Source organism: Microcebus murinus, chromosome 16 (assembly GCF_040939455.1).
Source record: "Microcebus murinus isolate Inina chromosome 16, M.murinus_Inina_mat1.0, whole genome shotgun sequence".
NCBI classification, from domain to species: Eukaryota; Metazoa; Chordata; class Mammalia; order Primates; family Cheirogaleidae; genus Microcebus; species Microcebus murinus.
In genome coordinates this window covers 60,817,506-60,837,196 of record NC_134119.1, presented here as the reverse complement: position 1 = coordinate 60,837,196, position 19,691 = coordinate 60,817,506, and the positions used below count along the sequence as shown (strand labels likewise).

The 19,691-nt window shown below is 63.9% G+C and overlaps 2 protein-coding genes across 5 annotated transcripts in view; one reads left to right on the top strand and one right to left on the bottom strand.

The window, feature by feature from the left end:
* The first annotated feature begins 1,669 nt into the window (after positions 1 to 1,669).
* On the top strand, positions 1,670 to 10,362 carry CAPN12 (calpain 12). The gene is made up of 21 exons (XM_075993060.1): positions 1,670 to 1,906; positions 2,180 to 2,249; positions 2,355 to 2,473; positions 2,640 to 2,773; positions 3,453 to 3,621; positions 4,317 to 4,391; positions 4,460 to 4,545; positions 4,618 to 4,692; positions 5,252 to 5,415; positions 5,497 to 5,726; positions 6,184 to 6,195; positions 6,420 to 6,628; positions 6,786 to 6,828; positions 6,905 to 6,964; positions 7,312 to 7,369; positions 7,741 to 7,811; positions 7,914 to 7,976; positions 8,553 to 8,631; positions 9,975 to 10,091; positions 10,187 to 10,245; positions 10,336 to 10,362. The coding sequence occupies exons 1-21, from the start codon at positions 1,670 to 1,672 to the stop codon at positions 10,360 to 10,362; spliced, it is 2,157 nt and encodes a 718-aa protein (XP_075849175.1).
* Positions 10,363 to 10,628: 266 nt separating this feature from the next.
* The window catches only part of ACTN4 (actinin alpha 4), a 71,292-nt gene continuing 62,229 nt past the window's right edge, over positions 10,629 to 19,691 (bottom strand). For 2 of the 4 annotated variants that reach the window (XM_012774711.3, XM_012774710.3), the window contains exons 12-21: positions 18,614 to 18,764; positions 16,154 to 16,262; positions 15,878 to 16,018; positions 15,616 to 15,798; positions 15,388 to 15,522; positions 14,410 to 14,589; positions 13,588 to 13,734; positions 12,511 to 12,576; positions 11,875 to 12,033; positions 10,629 to 11,765 (exon numbers count right to left, since the gene is read on the bottom strand). In XM_012774711.3, the coding sequence (XP_012630165.2) occupies positions 11,607 to 11,765; positions 11,875 to 12,033; positions 12,511 to 12,576; positions 13,588 to 13,734; positions 14,410 to 14,589; positions 15,388 to 15,522; positions 15,616 to 15,798; positions 15,878 to 16,018; positions 16,154 to 16,262; positions 18,614 to 18,764 (1,430 nt within the window). In that variant the 3' untranslated portion in view covers positions 10,629 to 11,606. Of the gene's footprint in view, positions 11,766 to 11,874; positions 12,034 to 12,510; positions 12,577 to 12,864; positions 12,946 to 13,587; positions 13,735 to 14,409; positions 14,590 to 15,387; positions 15,523 to 15,615; positions 15,799 to 15,877; positions 16,019 to 16,153; positions 16,263 to 18,613; positions 18,765 to 19,691 lie in introns of all 4 variants that reach the window. The other 2 variants (XM_012774709.2, XM_012774708.3) reach the window with 1 other exon arrangement.

Genomic DNA, 19,691 nt, shown 5'->3' with positions numbered 1-19,691 from the left:
GGCCTGAGCAAGAGCGAGACTGTCTCTACTAAAAATAGAAAAATTAATTGGGTGACTAAAAATAGCTACACATGGTGGCGCATGCCTGTAGTCCCAGCTACTTGGGGAGGCTGAGGCAGGATTGCTTGAGCCCAGGAATTGGAGGTTGCTGTGAGCTGGGCTGATGCCACTGCACTCTAGCCCGGGTGACAGAGCGAGGCTCTTTTCAGATAAAGAGAAATAGGGGTAGGGGATTCCAGGCTGGCAAAGCAACAGACATCCCTACGATGACATCGGTGCGGTTTTCTTAGGCTGGCTGGGGAAGCCTGCGTGGGCCCGGGGTGTGGGCGGGACTGACAGGACAACTCTTGTGGGCTGGGGACAGCCCTGCAGCAGGGAGCCAGAGGGCCTTCAGTGAAGCGAGAACGTGGAGAATCTGGCAGAGGTGGCCGTGGAAGGGGCAGAAGCAGCAGCCCAGACCCGAGGAGGTACGTGACCACGGGTGGAGCCTCGGGACTGGCAACCTCTGACATGTGACACCGTGTGAGGCACTCCTCTGAACACATCACACGTAACTTGTTTGCTCCTTGCAACAACCCTCTAAGGAAAGCCCTACTGTCCCCCCCTCCCCCATGGCAGAGGTGAGATGGAGGCACAGGGGTTAAATGACTTGCCCAAAGACACTCAGCTGGAAGTGGCAGAGCTGGATTCGAACTCGGGCCCTCTGGCTCTTGACCCTGGCATGGCCGTAACTACCCTCACACGCCTCATATGGGGATGGGGAGGTGGTCTTAGCAATTCTACAGGAAGCAAACTTGTTTTCTGTCCCTCTGTTGGTGGCCACACAGCTGGGGGGCTTGGACAATATCTGTTGGTCCACCTGGAGGGAAGGATGCCAGAAAGCTGGAGGGACATCGAGGTGCCACCGAGGTGACAAGGCTCTGGTAGGGCAGGAACCCCCTCACTGAGGGGGGGAGATACCCGCGGTGGGTTTGTGGCCTTATCTGCACCTGTTTCTTCCATTTCTTCCAACAGCCCCAGAGTCGTCCTGGGGAAACGCTGCTCCACCTGGACCCTGAGTTGCGAGCGGCCACGATGGGCCATCGTGGTCACAGGGGGCCCCTGGCTCCCAGCCCAGGACAGATAGATGCAGAGAGAAACGGGACACACAGAGATGGGGACAGAGAGACGTGGATTCAGACGGAAATAAAAAGAGACAAAAACGTCGGAGATGGGGAGACAGGCTGAGATGGAGATATGAGGGCAGGGAGAGAAACCGCCAGATGGAGAGAGACCCAGAGACACAGACCCGCCTCCCGCCCCACCGTGGCCCTGCCCAGACCTGCAGCGACAAGCAGGCAGAAACGCACCCCCATACTGACCTCCTTCTTAGCGCTCCCACAGCGGCAGCCGGTCCTCCCTCGGCTCTGCCCGCCTTCCCTCCTGCTGCTGGCCAAGCCCATTAAGCTGCTACCCTGGCCACAACTGAAGGCCCCACGCCCCAGGGAGGAAACCACAGAAGAGGCGTCCCTGCTGCCTGGCACCCCAAACCATCAATTAGTATTAACGAGGGAAGGCTCCTCATGGCTAAAGACCCCCATCGAAGCCCGGATGCAGGTGAGGCCCCACCCCCGTGGTGACTCAGGAGGTTAAAGGGCTTGGGGCCCGCCTGCCAGCCCAGAGTGTCCCGATGGCGTGCGGCGGCGGGAGGGTCACCATCCAGCTGGTGGGCGAGGGGGCCGGGCCGGGCACCGGGGGCCCGCAGCTCTTTCGGGGCCAGAGATACGAGGCGATCCGGGCGGCCTGCCTGGAATCCGGGATCCTGTTCCGAGACCCTCATTTCCCCGCGGGCCCCGATGCCCTCGGCTACGACCAGCTGGGGCCCGACTCGGAGAAGGCCAAGGGGGTGACGTGGATGCGGCCCCACGTGAGCTGCGGCTGGGGGCCTGGCCCCCCCCCCCCCCGGGTCTGGTGGTGGTGGGGGCGGCCACCGTGGGGCTGGCTCAGCGCAGGCTCTGCCGGGCGGCGGGGTGGGGGACTGGGGGGGTCGAGCCGAGCCCCCACCCCAGGCTTCGCAGGCCTGTCGGGGCAGGAGGCCGTCGTCACTCTGGGGCAGGGAGGGCAGGCGGGGACGCAGGGTCTGACCCCCGGTGGCTCCTTGCCTGGCTCCCTGCGCTGAGCCCGGACCCGTCACCCCCAGGAGTTCTGTGCCGAGCCCCGGTTTATCTGCGAGGACATGAGCCGCACGGACGTGTGTCAGGGGAGACTGGGTGAGACCCCGGAACCCCTCTCGGGCCCTCGGGTCCAGCAGGTTGCCACCGGGCCCCCGGGTCTCCCTGTTTCCGTCCTCGCCCACTCCCAGCCTTCCCTCCCAGGTAACTGCTGGTTCCTTGCGGCCGCTGCCTCCCTCACTCTCCACCCCCGGCTCCTGTGTCGCGTGGTGCCCCCCGGACAGGGCTTCCACAGTGGCTACGCAGGCATCTTCCACTTCCAGGTATAGCTCAGCTCCTCTGCCCGTGCCTCAGTTTCCCCCACGGTGGAATGGATTTCCTAGCTGACTTTGCCCCCTTGGGGCTGTAATTCCTGGACTCTGGGCCTGGGGCAGCAGGGCCGGGGGGTGGAGGGTGAGAGCCGAGCCCTGCTCCCCCTTTTCCCGCCAGCTCTGGCAGTTCGGCCGCTGGGTGGACGTCGTGGTGGACGACAGGCTGCCCGTGCGCGAGGGGAAGCTGATGTTCGTGCGCTCGGAGCAGCGGAACGAGTTCTGGGCCCCGCTGCTGGAAAAGGCCTACGCCAAGTGAGGACCCTGAACCCCCGGCTGCAGCCCACCCCCGGCAGCGGCCCCAAGCCACCACGGGGGCCCTGGAGTCCCCTGAGCTCTGGAATCCCCCGAGGATCCCAGACCAAGTGACAACCCCGGAACCCTAACGTCACAACATCCCCTAAGGGCCTCCACGTCTTAGACATCTCTACCCCTCGATATTTCACAGAAAATGTTAGGGACGCACCGATCACCTAATTCATAAGGACCCTAGATCCCACATATCCGGCCCTGGAGGCCCAAATCTGAGATCTGTCCCCTCGGGGAACCTGTGATCTCAGAAACCCTCTCCCACTCCACTGAGAGTCTGAAGCACCCCGAAAACGTTGGGTGTAATCCCTGGGCCCCCAAACCTTTGCCTCTCCCCATGCCGAGGCTCTGAACCCCCTGCCTGGGCCCTGCAGGGGTTACCCCCAAGGCAGACGCCTCCCACAGACTCAGTCTCAGACCCCCGAACCCAAACCGCACAGTCCCGGTGGCCCCAGGGACCACGGGCCCAGCTGGCACAGCCTTCCAGTGTGGGGCACGGTCCCTCACCTCGAGCATCTGAACGTTTGGGGGTAGCCCCTGGGGATCCCACACCCTGGGCTAGACCCCAGGTCCCAGGTGGCCCGAGGTGTCGCGCCTCAGCTCTCACCCGGCTCTGCTCCCGCAGGCTCCACGGCTCCTACGAGGTCATGCGTGGCGGCCACATGAACGAGGCTTTCGTGGACTTCACGGGCGGCGTGGGTGAGGTGCTCTATCTGAAGCAAAACACCTTGGGCCTCTTCTCTGCCGTGCGCCACGCCCTGGCCAAGGAGTCCCTTGTGGGCGCCACTGCCCTGGTGAGAGAATACATCTCCCACGTGGGCCCCCACTGGAACTTAGAGCAGTCGGGGCTGGGGTGGGGGTGCTCCCTGTGTCCCTGTCTTCTCAGCTGCTGCTGTTGGCTTATTCTCTCACAAATCAACTAGCGTAAGTCAGAAGGAAGTTTATTTGCTCTCATTTAACAAAGCAAGCTTCAGGCATAGCTGGATCCAGGTGCTCAGAGAATGTTGCAAGTGTTTTTTTTCCATTTTTCTGCGTTAGCTTCGCTCTCAGACTGGCTTCTCTCGTGGGCATAAAAGGGTCCCCCATAGCTGGAGGTGTCTCCCCGTACCCCAGGGGTTTAGGAAAAAAGGAGTGCCCCTCTCTGAGGATCTCGGAAAAAGACCCAGGATTGACTCTCACGGGCTTAGCTTGGGTCGTGTGTTCATCTCTGACCTCATCACGCCCTCGTTTGTTCACGGAGTTGGTCTAACTCATTCACTCGTTCATGTACTCTGTCCCCTGCTGGGTCACTGATTCTTTCTTTCGTGTGTCTGTCACTCCTCTTTCCATCTTTTTTTTGTCCCTTGTTCCCCCTGCCGCTCACGCGAACCCTGGCAGCCTCCCTGGGCCCTGCGTTCTGTGCCCCGGTTGGGGGCAGGAGGTCGGGCCGGGAGGAGCAGCCACCCTCCCCTCCCCCACCTCGGCCTCACCGTCCCTGTCCTCTGCCCAGAGCGACAGCGGCGAGTACCGCACGGAAGACGGGCTGGTGAAGGGACACGCGTACTCGGTCACGGGCACGCACAGGGTGAGTGTCCCCGCGAGGGCGGGTGGCGGGGCCGGCGGGGCGCCACCCTCACTGACGCGCTGCCCCAGGTGTCCCTGGGCTTCACCAAGGTGCGGCTGCTGCGGCTGCGGAACCCCTGGGGCCGCGTGGAGTGGACCGGGGCCTGGAGCGACAGGTGCGGCGGGTCGCGGGCGGGGGCGGGGCGGGGCCACCTGCGCACGCCTCACAGCCCGCCCTCCCTCCCCAGCTGCCCGCGCTGGGACGCGCTGCCCGCCGAGTGTCGCAACGCCCTGCTCGTGAAGAAGGAGGACGGCGAGTTCTGGTCGGTGCCTGGGGTCCCCGCTCTGCCCCTGGGAGGGACGCCGGGCCGAGGGGCTGGAGGAGGGACAAGTCCCGCGGGAAGGGCAACGGGGAGCCCAAGAGGACGGGGGAAGCTGTGCGTGGTGTCGGCGATTTGGGTGTCGGGTCCCCATTTTGGAGAAGTCAAGACGGCGCTGACGCCGGGGCCCGGGAGGCACGGGGCGTCCGGGGTGAGAGGGAGGGTGGCGTTTAGGGCGACGGAGGGAGGCTGGTGATGTTTGGGCGTTTCCTGGGACGCAGCGTGCTGGGGGCTGGGGGACGCTTGTCGATCATGGAGAGTCTGATGGCCTTGACAGCCGGAGTGCGAAAGCCATCGATGACATTTGGGGGCAGCTCGTGCATCTTGGCGACTGTGGGGAATTTCTGAGGACGGAGGGCTCAGCCCCGTGGGGGGGTCGTGTCTGGAGAAGAAGGGTGCCTGGCACTATCCAGAGCCTAACGGGGGGCTTTGTGATTTGGGGGTCACTCCTGGGCCCTGAGCTGTTTGGGGCCGGGCAGTGCGTGACCGTGCCACCGTCCAGGATGGAGCTGCGGGACTTCCTCCACCACTTCGACACGGTGCAGATCTGCTCGCTGAGCCCCGAGGTGCTGGGCCCCCGGCCCGCGGGCGGCGGCTGGCACATCCACACCTTCCAGGGCCGCTGGGTGCGCGGCTTCAACGCGGGCGGGAGCCAGCCGAGCGCCGGTGAGGTCGGGCCCTGGGAGGCAGGCGGGGGGTGGGGGGGCTGTGGCAGGCCACGGGACCCCCCTCTTTCTCCTCTCTTAGAAACCTTCTGGACCAACCCCCAGTTCCGCCTGACGCTGCAGGAGCCCGATGAGGAGGACGAAGATGAGGAAGGGCCCTGGGGGGGCTGGGGGGCAGCGGGGGCGCGGGGCCCAGCACCCGGGGGCCGCGTGCCCAAGTGCACCGTCCTCTTGTCACTCATCCAGCGGAACCGGAGGCACCTGAGGGCCAAGGGCCTCACTTACCTCACCGTGGGCTTCCACGTGTTCCGGGTGAGGCCCCGGGCTGAGCGCGGGCAGGCTGCGGGTGGGGGCCGAGGGGACGTGCAGGGGTGGGGGCCGAGGGGACGTGCAGGGGTGGGGGCCGAGGGGACGTGCAGGGGTGGGGGCCGAGGGGACGTGCAGGGGTGGAGGCCGAGGGACGTGCAGGGGTGGAGGCCGAGGGCCGGGCTGAGTTAGACAGGGAGCCAAGGGAATCGGAGGGAGAGGCTAGAGTGGGGACAGAGGCTGGGGGCCAGAAGGGCCAGAGGTGACCAAGCAGACGAGAAGGGCTGAGGGCACAGATGAGGGCGGGGTTGGGGACTGACGAAGGACAGAGGGAGGTCGGTCCCGGTAGAGGTCCAGTGCAGGAGGGAAGAAGGAAGGGACGGGGTGAGGCGGGGATGGGGAGGGTACTCAGGGTGGTGGCTGCCTCTCCCCTGCCCCTGACTCCCCTTGCTCTTTCTTGCAGATTCCAGATGAGGTGAGCCTCCGGGCGCCCCCACCCCCTCCCCCACCCCCTCCCCCACCCCCTCCCCCTCCCCCACCCCCTCCCCCACCCCTCCCTGCGCGGGGGACATGGAGGGCTAAGCCAGGCGGGCTTGGAAGGGCGGCGGGAGAGCGGGAGGGTGAGCCTGGCCGGGCCTCGGTCTCTCCCCGCCTTGTCCCCAGCTGCTGGGCCTCTGTCTCTCCCCGCCTTGTCCCCAGCTGCTGGGCCTCTGGGACTCCCCGCGCAGCCGTGAGCTCCTGCCCCGGCTGCTGCGCGCGGACCGCTCGCCCTTCTGCGCCCGCCGCGACGTGAGCCGCCGCTGCCGCCTGTGCCCCGGCCACTACCTGGTGGTGCCCAGCGCGGCCCGCACCAGCGACGAGGCCGACTTCATGCTGCGCATCTTCTCCGAGCGCCACCACACGGCCGTGTGAGCCCCGGGACCCCCAGACCTGTCTGCCCGCCCCCCCCATAGACCTGACCCCTCCATCCCGCCCCGAACTGCCAGTCCCCGGGGGATGAGCCCAGCCCCAGCCCCAGCCCCGCGGGCGAGCGGCGCCCTCCCCATCTCCGTCTGTCATTCGCAGGGAGATCGACGACGCGATCAGCGCCGACCTGCGGGTGCTCCAGGTGGGCGCTGGGGGGGCGGGGCGCCGGCGGGGGGAGGGCTCACGTCTGGAACTGAACGTCCCCTCCCCCGCCGCAGGGCCCCTGCGTGCCCCTGGAGCTGGGCTTGCACCTGCTGTTCGCGGAGCTGGCTGGAGAGGTGAGGGGGGATTGGGCGAGGGCCCTTCCTCACCCAGGGGTGTCATGTTGATTTAAGTCCTCCCTCCCTCTCGGCTTAAATCTCCTGACCACCTTTTCTAGAAATGTTGTTCCCTGCCTCAGGGACTTCACTGAATCGGTCCCTTAACACTGTCCTCACCCTGCCAAGGTGCCTTCCTCTCCTGGTGCTCCTGGCCCGGCCTATCACTGCCCTGCCCACTGTGGGGCCGGGGCTGTTCCCCCCACTAGGCCGGGAGCTCCGAGGGTGGCCCTCCCGGCGCAGGGCCTGGCCCAGAGCGGTTGAGGGGCCTCACTCCAGTGGCCTCACTCCGCACTTTCCCTGACCAGGAGGAAGAGCTCGATGCCCCGCAGCTCCAGGCCTTGTTAAGTGTCGCCTTGGAGCCCGGTGAGTCAGTTGGGGTTGGGGGGACGTTCTTGGCAGGTCGTGCATCCAGAGCCAGCCCCCGCTGGTGTGTGTTAGTCCACAGTGCTGCTGGGAGTCGGGCCACGGAGGCCTGGGCAGTGCGTGGGGCCTGGCAGGTGCCCCCTGCCGGCCATGGCCACCCACAAGACTCCCCTTCCTCTGAGGGGCGGGATGTGTAGCTGCCTTGAGCACAGGCTCACATCCCAGGCCTGTTAGTCACAGCAGTCCCTGGCTGTGCCTCAGTTTCTGTAAAATGGGGGAAGCAGTAACGTCGACTTCAGGAAGTTACGTCCACGAAGCCCTTACGGTGGTGGCCGGCGTGCAGCGAGTACTGTTTTCCCTTTTTCCTGTAGCCAGGGCCCACACCCGAACCCCGGGAGAGATCGGGCTCAGGACCTGCGAGCAGCTGCTGCAGTGTTTTGGGGTACGTGGGGGACAATGCCTGGGTGGGAGGATGGGTTAGGATGTTGGGGTCTCTGTTCACCTTATGGGGACATGGACCCTAAGCAATGGTCCCCATCCCCAGCACGGGGGCAGCCTGGCCCTGCACCACTTCCAGCAGCTCTGGGGCCACCTCCTGGAGTGGCAGGTAAGGCGGCGGGAGAGGCACCTTCAGGGACAGGGAGGTGGGTCTTCACGAGTAGGGTCCCAGGGAGCAGGTGGGAACCGGACCACCCTACGCTGACTTGGAGTGACTGGAATGTCCCTGCCCCGTCCACCCCTCTGTGGTCCCTGGAGGGGTACTAAATAGCTGAGGATCGAGAGCACAGCCTCTGGGCCTGGGTTAGAATCTCTGCTCAGCCCCCTTTTGGCTGTGTGACCGAGTCGCCTTCCCCCCGAGGGGCTCGACTGCCAGTGGGGGCTCTGACCCCTGTGGGAGGGAAGGGCCAAAGGCCCCTCCGAACTCATCGCGGCGAGGAGGCGCTACCTACTGAGCCTCACTAAGCCCTTTGTGGGCAGAATCTCGATCAGGAGCCTGCAGGCCACGCTGCTGTTCCCACGTTACGGGAGCCAGAGGTCCAAAGTGGTTAGGCTGCTTTGCCTGGGGCCCACAACCAGGAGAGAGGGATTCTGGAAGCCCCCTTGGCTTGGCAGCCCTCCTGGGGGTGCCCGGTCGCTGCCCAGGGGTTCTGGGTGGTGAGATTGACTCCCGCCTCCCGCCCAGGCCATATTTGACAAGTTCGACGAGGACGCCTCTGGAACGATGAACTCCTATGAGCTGCGGCTGGCCCTGAACGCAGCAGGTGTGGACGCGGGCCCTGGGGCGGTCACGGGGACGGGGGGCCGTCCGTCCCCTTTTCTGTCCCGTCGTCTGTCTGCCCACGAGACCCACGCCTTAGTTCCTTGCCTGTCCCTCGTAAGGACTTGGGCGACCCTGAGAGGGGCCAGATGGGGGCTGCAGCTCTCGGCCCTGAGGGGCCAGCAGCTCTGCAGCAGGGCCGTTTTCCTGGCGCCAGGACAGGCCCGTCGCGTGCGCGGAAGCGCAGCGCCCTGACCGAGAACCGCGCCAGAGCGGTGCTGTTCACAGGCTCGGAAGCAAGCGGGAGGTGTGGGAGTGGAGGGGGCTGGAGGCTGCGGTCAGACGCGGAGCCCCCAGACCCCCGTCTGTCCCCGCACTGCAGAGGGAGCCCTGGGGAGGATGTTGCGGACGTAGGGTGACTGTGACCCAGCCAGCGTGAGGGTTTGGGGGTGTGTGAGACCCAGCGCGGGTGGTCAGGGGTCCAGGGCTGTGTGAGCAGAGTCGGAGCCAGGGGGGGAGGGACAGAGGGGCCGATGGGAGGCTTGTGCTCACGCGTCCAGCGCCGCTGCGTGCCGGGGCCCCGCCGGGAGTCACTCTAGGCAGGAGAAAACTGATGAAGCGCTCCTGAGAATTTCTCCCCTGGGACTTCCAACGGGGTCAGCTGAGGGACTCTCGGGTCCTTTGGCCCCCTCGGGCTGGGTTTCCCACAGCCCTGGGCACAGCGACAGTGACCTGGGGCAGGTCACACAGCCGCGCCGAGCCCAGAACGAGGCAGCGCTTGCCAAACACTTGTTCGTGAGGAACGGGAGAGCTCACAGAACTGCCCTCGCACTGTTTTTATCTGGCCGCGCGGGGGGTGGAGGAGAGGTCAGCAGGCGCCCTCGAGTCCCGGAAAGGGGTCGAGAACCATCGTTTGGGGCTTCTAAAAGCCTCTGTTGAGATTCCACAGCAGAGACGGCTTCTAAACTTGAGAAACGGCGTCTGATGTGCAGTATAAAGAAACTGCCTCCACAGGGGACGAACAGAAATGTGTTTGCTGCACAGAAATATTCCCTAGTGGGCAGGAGGGGGAGAAGGTCCTGCCGGATTTGGAGGAATAATACGCGCAGTTGACAGGCGTCACTGTTCTAAGCGTCTCCCTCCACTTAACCCACTTAATGGTCACACAACCCCCTGAGGTTGAGACCTTTATCGCTCCCATTTGATGGATGGGGAAACTGAGGCCCAGAGAAGTGATAGGAACAGCCTGGGGTCACCCAGCTCGCTGGGGCAGAGCTGGGATTTGATGCCCGTGGGGTGAGTGGCACCCCTGGGACAGTGGAGTTCACAGCCCCCCTTTCCCCCCAGGTTTCCACCTGAACAACCAGCTGACCCAGGCCCTCACCAGCCGCTACCGCGACAGCCGCCTGCGTGTGGACTTCGAGCGCTTCGTGTCCTGTGCGGCCCGGCTCACCTGCATCTTCCGTGAGTGCCAGCTCCGGCACCGTGGGGGGCCACGGGGAGACTGTCTCCCGCGGCTGGGGGCGGTGGGCCCTCACCCTGCCCCTCTCTCTGGACAGGTCACTGCAGCCAGCACCTGGACGGGGGTGAGGGCGTCGTCTGCCTGACGCACAGACAGGTGAGCCCTGGCCGGAGGAAGGATGGGGGGCTCGGACACGGGCCCAGGAGCCCGCTGCCTCCAGCCTGCTGTCTCCCCTCTCTCGCCCAGTGGATGGAGGTGGCCACCTTCTCCTAGGACCCCAGGAAGCGGGGGCACCTGGCGCAAGATGGCCCTGCCCGGCGCTGGTGACCTCTCTGCACTGTGCTCTCCTCAGCTGGACTCAGGACGGCAGTGTAGACGACACAAGCTCGTCCACGGTGCCGGCTGTAAGAGGGTCCCCAGCGGCACCTCCTTACTCTGCTGCACTCACGGGGAGCAGGGATCACGGGGCCTGTGTTCTGCCCTTGCTCTCCGACACGTAGGCAATGGAGACAGGACAGAGAAAGAGGACACTGTGGGAATCCTTAAAAATATTACATGTTTTATTATCCTGTCCCCAGAGGGTGGTTTATCCAGAAACCAAGAAGAAAAAAATCAATCAGAATAAACTCAAAAAGGGGAGGAGGGAACCAAACCCTCAACTACCAGGCAGCCAGGCCCGCTGCCCGCCGCCATGGGAGGGTCCCCGAGACCCAGCCCCAGCGGCAGACGGAGGGAAACCAGGAAGGGGGAGGCAGCTCACCTATGTGTTCATTACGAGAGCAAGAGACGGCAGAGATGTTGCCAGGTGAATATATATTTATATAATAAATCCGTAAGTTAATAAAGTAAATAGTAATTCTCTGAGAGTTTTTAATTTTTTTATAGCTTTTTTTTTTTTTTAGAGGTTTTTTTTGTGGATTTTTTTCTTTTTTTGGTCCTTAGAAAATCTGAGACATGTACATGTGAGTCCAGACAAAGCAAGGCCCAGGCTGGCTGGGGTGGGGTGAAGGGCCTGGTCTGCCCCCCTTTCTCTGCTTACAGAAAGGGGGTGCTGAGCAGGGCCCTCCTCCTGGCCACAGAAATTGGGGAGGGGGGTGGGGCCCCGGTAGCGGTGGCGCCCTCTGCTGGACCCTTCGCCGGGCCCAGGCGGTTCCTGGACAAGGCACGTGGGGCTCTGGCCTGGATCTGGGAGGCCTGGAAGGGAAGGCGGGGGACGGGGTGCACGGGACCTGCTTTGTTGGGGGGATCCACTCATCCCCCCACACAGGTTGGAAAGACCAGAACACGTCATACACGTCTACCAGACCAGAAGCACTGACCCCAAAGGCCTCCCTGGCGGCAGGAGAGGAACCTCCTGGGCCATGGGACAGAGAGAGCCTGCGCTGGGCTGCGCTGCCACCCGCCCACGAGAGGACCCACAGGGCGCTTTGCATAGATACAGAGTCGGAGGCGGCCTGGCCTGCCGGGGAGGGCGGGGCTCGAGGCCGTGAGGAGGGCGCGGTCCGGCTCGCGAGGCCTCACAGGTCGCTCTCGCCGTACAGGGCCGTGGAGAAGGACTTGTAGTCGAGGGCGCCGGGCACGGCGTCGGGGCCCTGGTACGGCGCCATGCGGGCGATGCAGTACTCGGCCTGGTCCGGGGGCAGCTCTCTGCGCAGCTCCTCGGCCGTGATGAAGTTCTGGGGGCGGCAGGCAGGACTCTGAGCCGCCCCGGCCCGCCAGCCCCCCGCCCGTCCTGTGCAGGGACCCCCCCCAACTGGCCCGTGTGCCTTGGCGGGTCTGGCTCACCTTGTCCCCCGCCAGGACCTTGAAGGAGGCGATGACCTGGTCGGCTGTGTCCGTGTCGGTGGTCTCCCGAGACATGAAGTCGATGAAGGCTTGGAAGGTCACAAGGCCGCTGTGGTTGGGGTCGACCACGCTCATGATGCGGTTGAACTCGGCGTCGCCCTGCGAGGCGGGGGGACAGCGTTGGGCGGGGCGGGGACGGCCAGGCCGCAGGGCCGAGTCTCACAGCAGAGCAGCCAGGAGAGCCTGTGTCGCCGGCCCACCTCCAGTGGCCTTGGCCTCGGGCAGAGCCTGCGCTGCACTGGCTACCCCAGGCCCCTCTGCATCCTGCCCGGTGGGGAGTTGGGGTCACCACCCCTGAGTCCAGGCTTAGCGCCGGGGGGAGGGGAAGAGAGAGAGAGAGGGGAAAAGAAAGAAGAGGGGCAGAGTGCAAGAGGGCTGTCCCCTCTCTGGAGCCCTCTAGGGAAGGAAGAGGGGCTCCAGGAGTCATGGGGGACCCCAGCCCGGCAGGTGCAGCAGAGGAGGAGGAGGGCAAGGCCGCGCTGTGGGGGGAGGAGTGTCCCGGAGGACGTGGGAGCTCTGGAGGCGTGAGGGGGGAGGAGGAGTGGTTGGAGCGGCGGGGAGGCAGAGGCGGCATACCAGGCTGTATCCTGTGGAGATAAGCAGAGCCCTGAAGTCATCGGAGTCCATGCTGCCTGTCTGCTTCTGCTCCCAGGACGCAGCATAGCAGAGGAGGCCGGGCCCAGAGCAGGCAAGAGGGGCCGCCCCATGTGCACAGCAGGAAGACAGGACAGTGGCAGGGAGCGGGGAAGACAGAGGCCCCGAGAGACCAGGTAAGGGGGAAGGTGTCCAGAGAGACACGGCAGGGAGGAGGCAAGAGAGCCGTGGAGTGGCACACACGATGGCGGGGGTGGACAGGCGAGAGGGAGGAGGGGAGAGAGAGAGAGAAGAGCAGTTAATGCAGAGTCCGCTGGGGCCCAGGGGTGCGCGTACCTGCCGGTCGTTCTCCACGTCGTAGCCCAGGCTGATGAGGCAGGCCTTGAACTCCTCGGGCCCCAGCGCCCCGCCATGGTCCTGCCGGGCCATCCGCAGGCGGGTGTGCGGGAGGGGAGGTGTGGAGACCAGGACGAGGGGCCGGGGCCACATGCAGAGGGCGGGGGGAGGGAACACGAGGGGGAAACACAGAGTTAGAGGCGACGTGGACAAGGTGATGATCGGGACAGAGGGGGCAGGGGAGGTGCAGACCCTTTCATCCCCGCCTCTGGCTGGCAGGGGCCTCCCGCACCAGGACTTGTGGGAGGGGGCGAGGGACTCTTTCTTTGGGGTACGAGAGGGGACCTCGGGGCTGGCTGACCGTGCAGAGCTGAGGCTGCGCACTCCTGCCTACCAAAGCCAGGCGCCACGACAGCCCAGCGGGGCTGGGGCAAACCCTGGCGCCCAGGGCCCTCTAAAGCGGCTGCCAGACTAAATCTGAGCGTTAAAACTGTGTGTGGACCAGGTTCGCCAGCCAGGGCCCAAATCCCAGGGTGCTGGACCCAGTTTCAGGGTGTCCCTGGCAGGCAAGGACGCGGCCCTGGGGGCAGGACCTGGGGCCGAGGTGCCACACGGCCGCTCACCAACTGCGACAGGACAAACCAACAGATGCAGAGACAGGGGAGCACTGGGACGGTGGCGGTGGGGAGGGCAGACGCCAGAGCAGGACACGGAGCCGCTCACCTTGTCGAAGTGGTTGAAGGACGCCCGGAAGTCCTGCATCTGCTCCTGGCTGATGCCCTTGGCGTCCCGCGTGAGGATCTGGTTCTCCACCTCGTTGATGGTGCGGGCGATGGTGGTGAGCAGCTGCTCCCAGCCCACGCGGATGTGCTGGGGGAGGACGGTGGCGTGAGCGTGGGGGTGCGGGGGCAGAGGGGACCCGAGGCAGGCCTGCTCTGAGGACCCTCTTCCCAGGGCCACTACAGCCCCTCCCCCATCTGCAGGTGGGGACACAGGGCCCTGGGGGCCGCTGCAGCCTGCTTCCCAGTGACGGCGGCGTATCAGGGGGACACGGACCCAAGATGCTTGTGCCGGGATCCACGTGGGACCTTTTTAGAGGCGTGTTGCTCAGTGTTTAGCAACTGGCCTTCTGGGGGAAGAAACAGAACACGAGCTCTGGCCTTCGGGTTTGCACGGCGCGACACTCGTTCAAGCTACCACTGTGATCCCGGCTCGAGAGACCCCGGGCACGTTAGCCCTTGGCGAGCTGGGCCTCAAGCGAGGTTGTCACGGCTAAGCCCAGTCCCCTTTCCCTAGTAACGTCCCCCTGTAAGCTTGTCCTAAAGTGGGCAATGCTAGGAAAACCTGGTTTTCAAAACTGCGGAAACATTCTGGTCTAGTCTTTTTGATCATTTCAAACAAAAGCTTAAAAAGAAAGATGGATGGCCAGCGTGGTGACTCCTGCCTGTAATTCCAGCACTTTGGGAAGCTGAGGCAGAAAGAGCGCTGAGGCCCGGAGCCCGAGCCCGAGCCCGGCGGGCGGCGCAGGGAGACGGGGCGGCCCACCTCCATGGTGTAGTTGGTGTGCTTGTTGTCGAAGATGAGCGCCTCCTGGATGAGCTGGTGCTGCTGCTCCAGCAGGTCCAGGTTGGGCTTGTAGTCCACGATGCTGCGCTCGTACTGCTTCAGGTGGCTCAGCTGGTCCTCCAGCGTCCCGTTCATCTCGATAGAGATGCGCCCGATCTCCTAGAGAGCAAGTGCGGGTGCCCGCGGGCAGGGTGAGGCTGGGGACCCTCTGCCCCCCGTCCCGTCCTGCCCTCTCGTGTGAAAGCAGCCAGGACGGGGCATCTTTCTGTGCCGAGAGCTCCACACGGCCAGCCTCACTGTGCCAGGCCCTGATTGCAGATGTGAAAACTGAGGCTCAAGGAGGGCAACTGATCCCAGTAAGGGACAGTGTCAGGATTTGAACCCAGGCCTGGCCGACCTCAGACCACACTCCCTGCAGGTCCTCAGTTCCCAGTGGCCGCACACACGGTGGAGCTAGCACTGCACCCTGAGGCTGGCCCGCATGGCACCTACGGGCTCCCTCGTGGGCTTGAGTTTACACAAGGCCCCTGGCACGTCAGTGTGGCCATGGCTGCTGTTGGCCACATCACAAGCCCTCCTGTGGCTGGGGCACGAGGGGCCGCATGAGTGCACTAAGGGCATCCGAACTTGGCCATCCTGTTCACGGTCACGGGTACACAGTGGCACTCATGACAGGGCCGACACAGAGCGGCATGTATTGAGAGAATAAAGTAACTATTTTCATCCCCATTTTAGAGGCGAGAAAACTGCGCGTCAGGTTACACCATGCCTGAGGCCTACGGTCATCAGCCCAGGGCCGAGTCGGGCTCAGCGTGTCCATCTGGCTCTTCAGCCAAGTTTCTCTCTGGTCAGCACTGTCACTTTCATCAATATGATCTCGCCGACCCTCCTAACCACTCAAGGCCCCCAGCCAGTGAGAGTGGCCCTGGGCCCGCAGAGCTGGGCCGGGCGCCTCACCTCCATCTTGGTCTGGATCCAGGGCCCCACGACGTTGGCCTGGCTGGAGAACTGGCGGCGGAGGTGCTCGTTCGACTGCTGCTTGCTCTGCTCCTCCAGGAGGGCGTGGTCCCGCTTTGGCACCAGCTGCTGCACCTGGTGGGGGCGGGACGCAGAGCACTGGCGGTCAGGGGGCAGCCCCCCAGCCCGGCCACCCCTCCCCCAGCGCCTGCCGACGGCCCCGCCCACCTTCTCCCACTTGGAGTTGATGATCTGCGGGGTCACGGTGGTGTAGGGGTTGCTGCCCGACAGCTTGATGTGGTTGCTCTCGGCGATCCTCTGGGCCTCCTTGTGGATGGCCAGGATGGCCTCCCGCTCCCGGTCGGCGTCCGGCAGGGTCGACTTGAACTGGTCGTGCGCCGAGATCAGGCCCTGGGGGGAGAGCGGGAGTGAGGGAGCAGCCCCACCCCACAGAGGCCCCTGAAGGTGCGGGGGAGGAGGGGACACGGACCTCGATCTCCTCGATGGTGTGGACGATGAACATGTCCTGGAGGTCCTCCATGGCGCTCTCCATCCAGTTGTTGAAGGGCGCTGCCCGCTTGGCGTACTCCAGGTGCAGCTGGTCGATGGTCTCCAGCTGCTTCTCCGTTTTCTGGAGTGTCGGAGCAAGCGGGAGGGGTTAGGGACGGGGGTCCATGGAAACCCACGGATCTGGGCACAGTCCACACCCCCGCCAGCCCTGGGGGGGGGGCACAGGGCTCCATGGGCGATGTCACCCCCTCCTCACCTCCAGGGCTTCCCTGCGACTGTGGGTCAGAGAGCCGAGGGCATCCCACTGGTCGCAGATCTTCTGGCACCGGGTGTTGACGTTGTGGGAGTCATAGTAATCCAGCTCGCTGTGGGCCGCAGGCAGCAGTGAGACCCGGCAGGGCAGGTGGGGTGCGGCTTGGACCCACCTGCCCCCGGGGTGCCCAGGCCCAGGTGCCAGCCAATGTCCCAGGGTATCAGTAACCAACCGCCCCTCTGCTCTGGCCCCTGGCACCCCCAGGGCAGGAGGGAAGGGGGCATAACAGAGGGCCGGGGCCGCGTCCTGCCTGCTCTCTTCCTGCCTCACTCTGCCACCACAAGCCACCCAGGGCAGCCTCCAGAGTGAGTGCAGCCCTTCAATCAGGCCTGGGACCTAGATTGCTTTTTTAATTTAGAGCACCTCTAGCAGAGTGCAGTGGTTAAAACAATGGGCTCTGGAGGCAAATTCCCTAGGTGTGGATTCTGGCTGTAGGATTTATTATTTGTGGGACGTTGGCCAAGTACATTCCCTACTATGGATGCCGCACTTTTCTCATCTGTGAAATGGGAGTGGGGATCTAACCAATTAATGCAAGTAAAGTTCTTAGGTGGATGCTAAGTAAAAGTAGCAAATGCTATTTATTAAAGGTTTTATTTTAATGGGCACTAAGAATAAAATACATAGCCTACAATCTCATTCTAAGCAACTAAAAACATTTTTAAAAAAATGTGAGTTGGCTTAAAAGGGCAAATACATAGTGGTACAGGGAGCCTCTGAGTGACAGTGGTCTGGGAAACGCAGGGCTGGCGCACGCTGCTGCCCCCGCCCCGGCACGCTCCCGCCCCGCCACTTGCACCTACTCGGCCAGGATCCCAGTGAGTCAGTGTACACTGGGGGACCTTGGGGAGCAACTGTGGGAGGAATAGGACATGGAGACTAGGCGAGCCAGCCACAGGGGGGCGGCGGGACCCGGGCAGGGGAGGGGAGGGGAGGCCATGTTCCGCACTGGGACTCCCTGTCTGCCCACTCCCTAGCTGTGTGGCCCGGGGCAAGCCCGTTGGCCTCTCTGGGCCTCCGTGGCCCCTCTGTACCACGGGGTTGCTGGGGGGATTACATGAGCTGGTACACACAGCGCAGAGAGCCCGGTGAGCTGCTGCTGTCGCCATCAATCAACGCCCAGCAGGGCTCCTGTCCAGCTCATCGGGACAGTCCACCACCCTAACTCAGCCTCGACAGAAGGGACAGCACCGCACCAGCCCTCCGTTTCTCTCCTGCAGGGCTCTGTCCAGAATGCTGCTTCAGGGTCACCTGGCTTAGGGTAATGGGCTTCACGGGGACGTCACCTGGTGCCTGAAAAGTGGGCCGGCCAGCTGGGGTTCACCCCAAGTCTGTTTCCTACCAGCTTCAGGGGCTCCCCAAGTCAGCTCAGGAACCTGCCCACGTGCCACCACCACAACCCCCGGGAGTGGCTGCACCTGGGGCCTTGCTCTCCTGGCTGCAGAACCCCCAGGGGTGCCCCAACTGTGCCAAATAGGGGTGACGTGGTTCCCGGTGCTGTGAAGGCCCCACAGTACTTCAACCTCTGGGTGAGCAAACGGTGAACCCTCAAAGCACCGGGCAGCGGGGAGGGAGGGAGTCGGGGAGGAAACCGGCCCTGCCCAGTGTGGGGCTCCTCTGGCCACACTGCTGGGCCCCAGGCCAGTAGGAAGAAGCAGAACTTAAGGGGTGAATGTGGCAGGGCGGGGGTGTCTGTGGAAAGGGCAGCTTCAGCCAAGGATTCTATTTTTGTGCAGGCGGCTATTTTGGGAGCCCTGATGCCCCTCCAGGGCCTGTGGGTTTTCCATGAAGTAATGGTCTGGCCTCCCGCTGCCTGGGCCCTCCCTGTTGCTGGCTGCCGGCTGGTGGACTGAGGCCCCATTCACGGGCTCCAGGGGCTCGGTGTACTAACTGTGCACACAGTTTATCTGACTGGGGCGGGCAAGGGAGGGGAGGGAATTCGGCTGCCTGCAAGGCCTACAGTAAGTGCATTCTGAGCGAGAGAGGACAGGGGCTGGGCAGAACAATGGGCTCACTGTGTAACCCAGTTCCCTCTGCAAGCAGCGGCCAGGAGCCACTAGTCCAGTGGCCTGCCCCCTCAGGGGGCGAGGGGCTGGCTTGGTGTGACAGGCAGGGAAGGTGGTGCCCCAGGGACCCCTAAAGCCTAAGAATCAAGATAAGGGGCCAGAGACCTTCCTTCAGCTAGAAAATCTAGATCCCTTGTTTCTCGGCCAGGGTTGAGACAGGATGGGCAAAGACATCAACCCATAAGGCTCCTCCCTGGAATCTGATAGGAGCCGAAGGAGGAGGGCTGGGGACCCTGTTCCAGGCCTCGAGGCAGGCTGGGCCTTGGGAGGCTGCCGCACCACTCTGGGCAGGGTGCAGAGGGGAGTAAGCGACCGAGCGTCACGAGCCCACACGTACTTGAGCTCCTGGGCAATCGCTGCGATCTGCTCCACGCGGTCCTGGTGTGCGGCCAGGTCACTCTCGAAGGCCTCGTGCTTGCGGATGAGGGCTTTGATGTCCGACAGGGTGGCTGTCTCGTAGTCCCGGTGCTTCAGCATGGCTTCCTTCCCTGGGGTGGGGCAGAGAGTCACTTAGCAGCGCAGCGCCCCTGGGCCGGCAGCCTGGAGGGGCTGTCTGACCAGAGCGAGGGGCGGGGGGACTATGGATCCACATCCTTCCACACCAAGGATCCCACGAAGGCTAGAAACTTCCAGAAGCATCTTCCTTGCCCTCCAGGGATCTCTAAGCCCAACTATATCCTGGGAGTCCCTGGGAGACACTTCGAGGTTGGTGGGCCTGAGACAGATATCCCATCTCAACCTGTGTGCTCAAAACTTAGCATCCTTTCCTGGTCAGGGACTATAAAAATCGGATTGTGACCAAGAGAGGCACCAGGGGTCACAGCCCATACCCCGGCGGGCTCAGGGAAGGGGGAGTGTTGGAGCCGGGGTTCTTCCAGAAGCCCAACCTCTGCGCCTGCACCCCGGCTCTATGGATTTGGGTCCCATGTGGGCACGCAGACATGTGGGCCCATCACACATCTACGTGCTCCATGCTGCTCTTGGGCTTCTTATGTGCAGCGGGGCAGGGCCCTCCATCAGGCCTTTGAAGGGAGAGAGGAACGCTGTCATTAGTCCTGGAGCCTGGCTAATTACACAGCCCAGAACAAAAGCTCAAACAAGCCCTGCAAGCAAGTTACGGTCTTACAGAAAACTGAGGGGAAAGCGCCAACCTGGGAAGGTGGCTGGCACCCCCAGCTCCAAAAGGGGCCATGCTTCAGGGAAGCCACCTCAGTCTCCCCCTGGAGCGGTGGCTCAGAGATGACCCTCAGCCGAGCACCCGACAGCCAAACAGCTGCCCGCGCGGCGGGGCGGCAAGGCGCTCCGGGGCCCACTCCTGCACCTGTGAGGCGGGCCAACACTAGCCTGTGCTGCATGGGACTGTTCCGAACTTTCAGCGAGAGGATGTTCGAGAACAGCAAGCACAAAACCAGGAC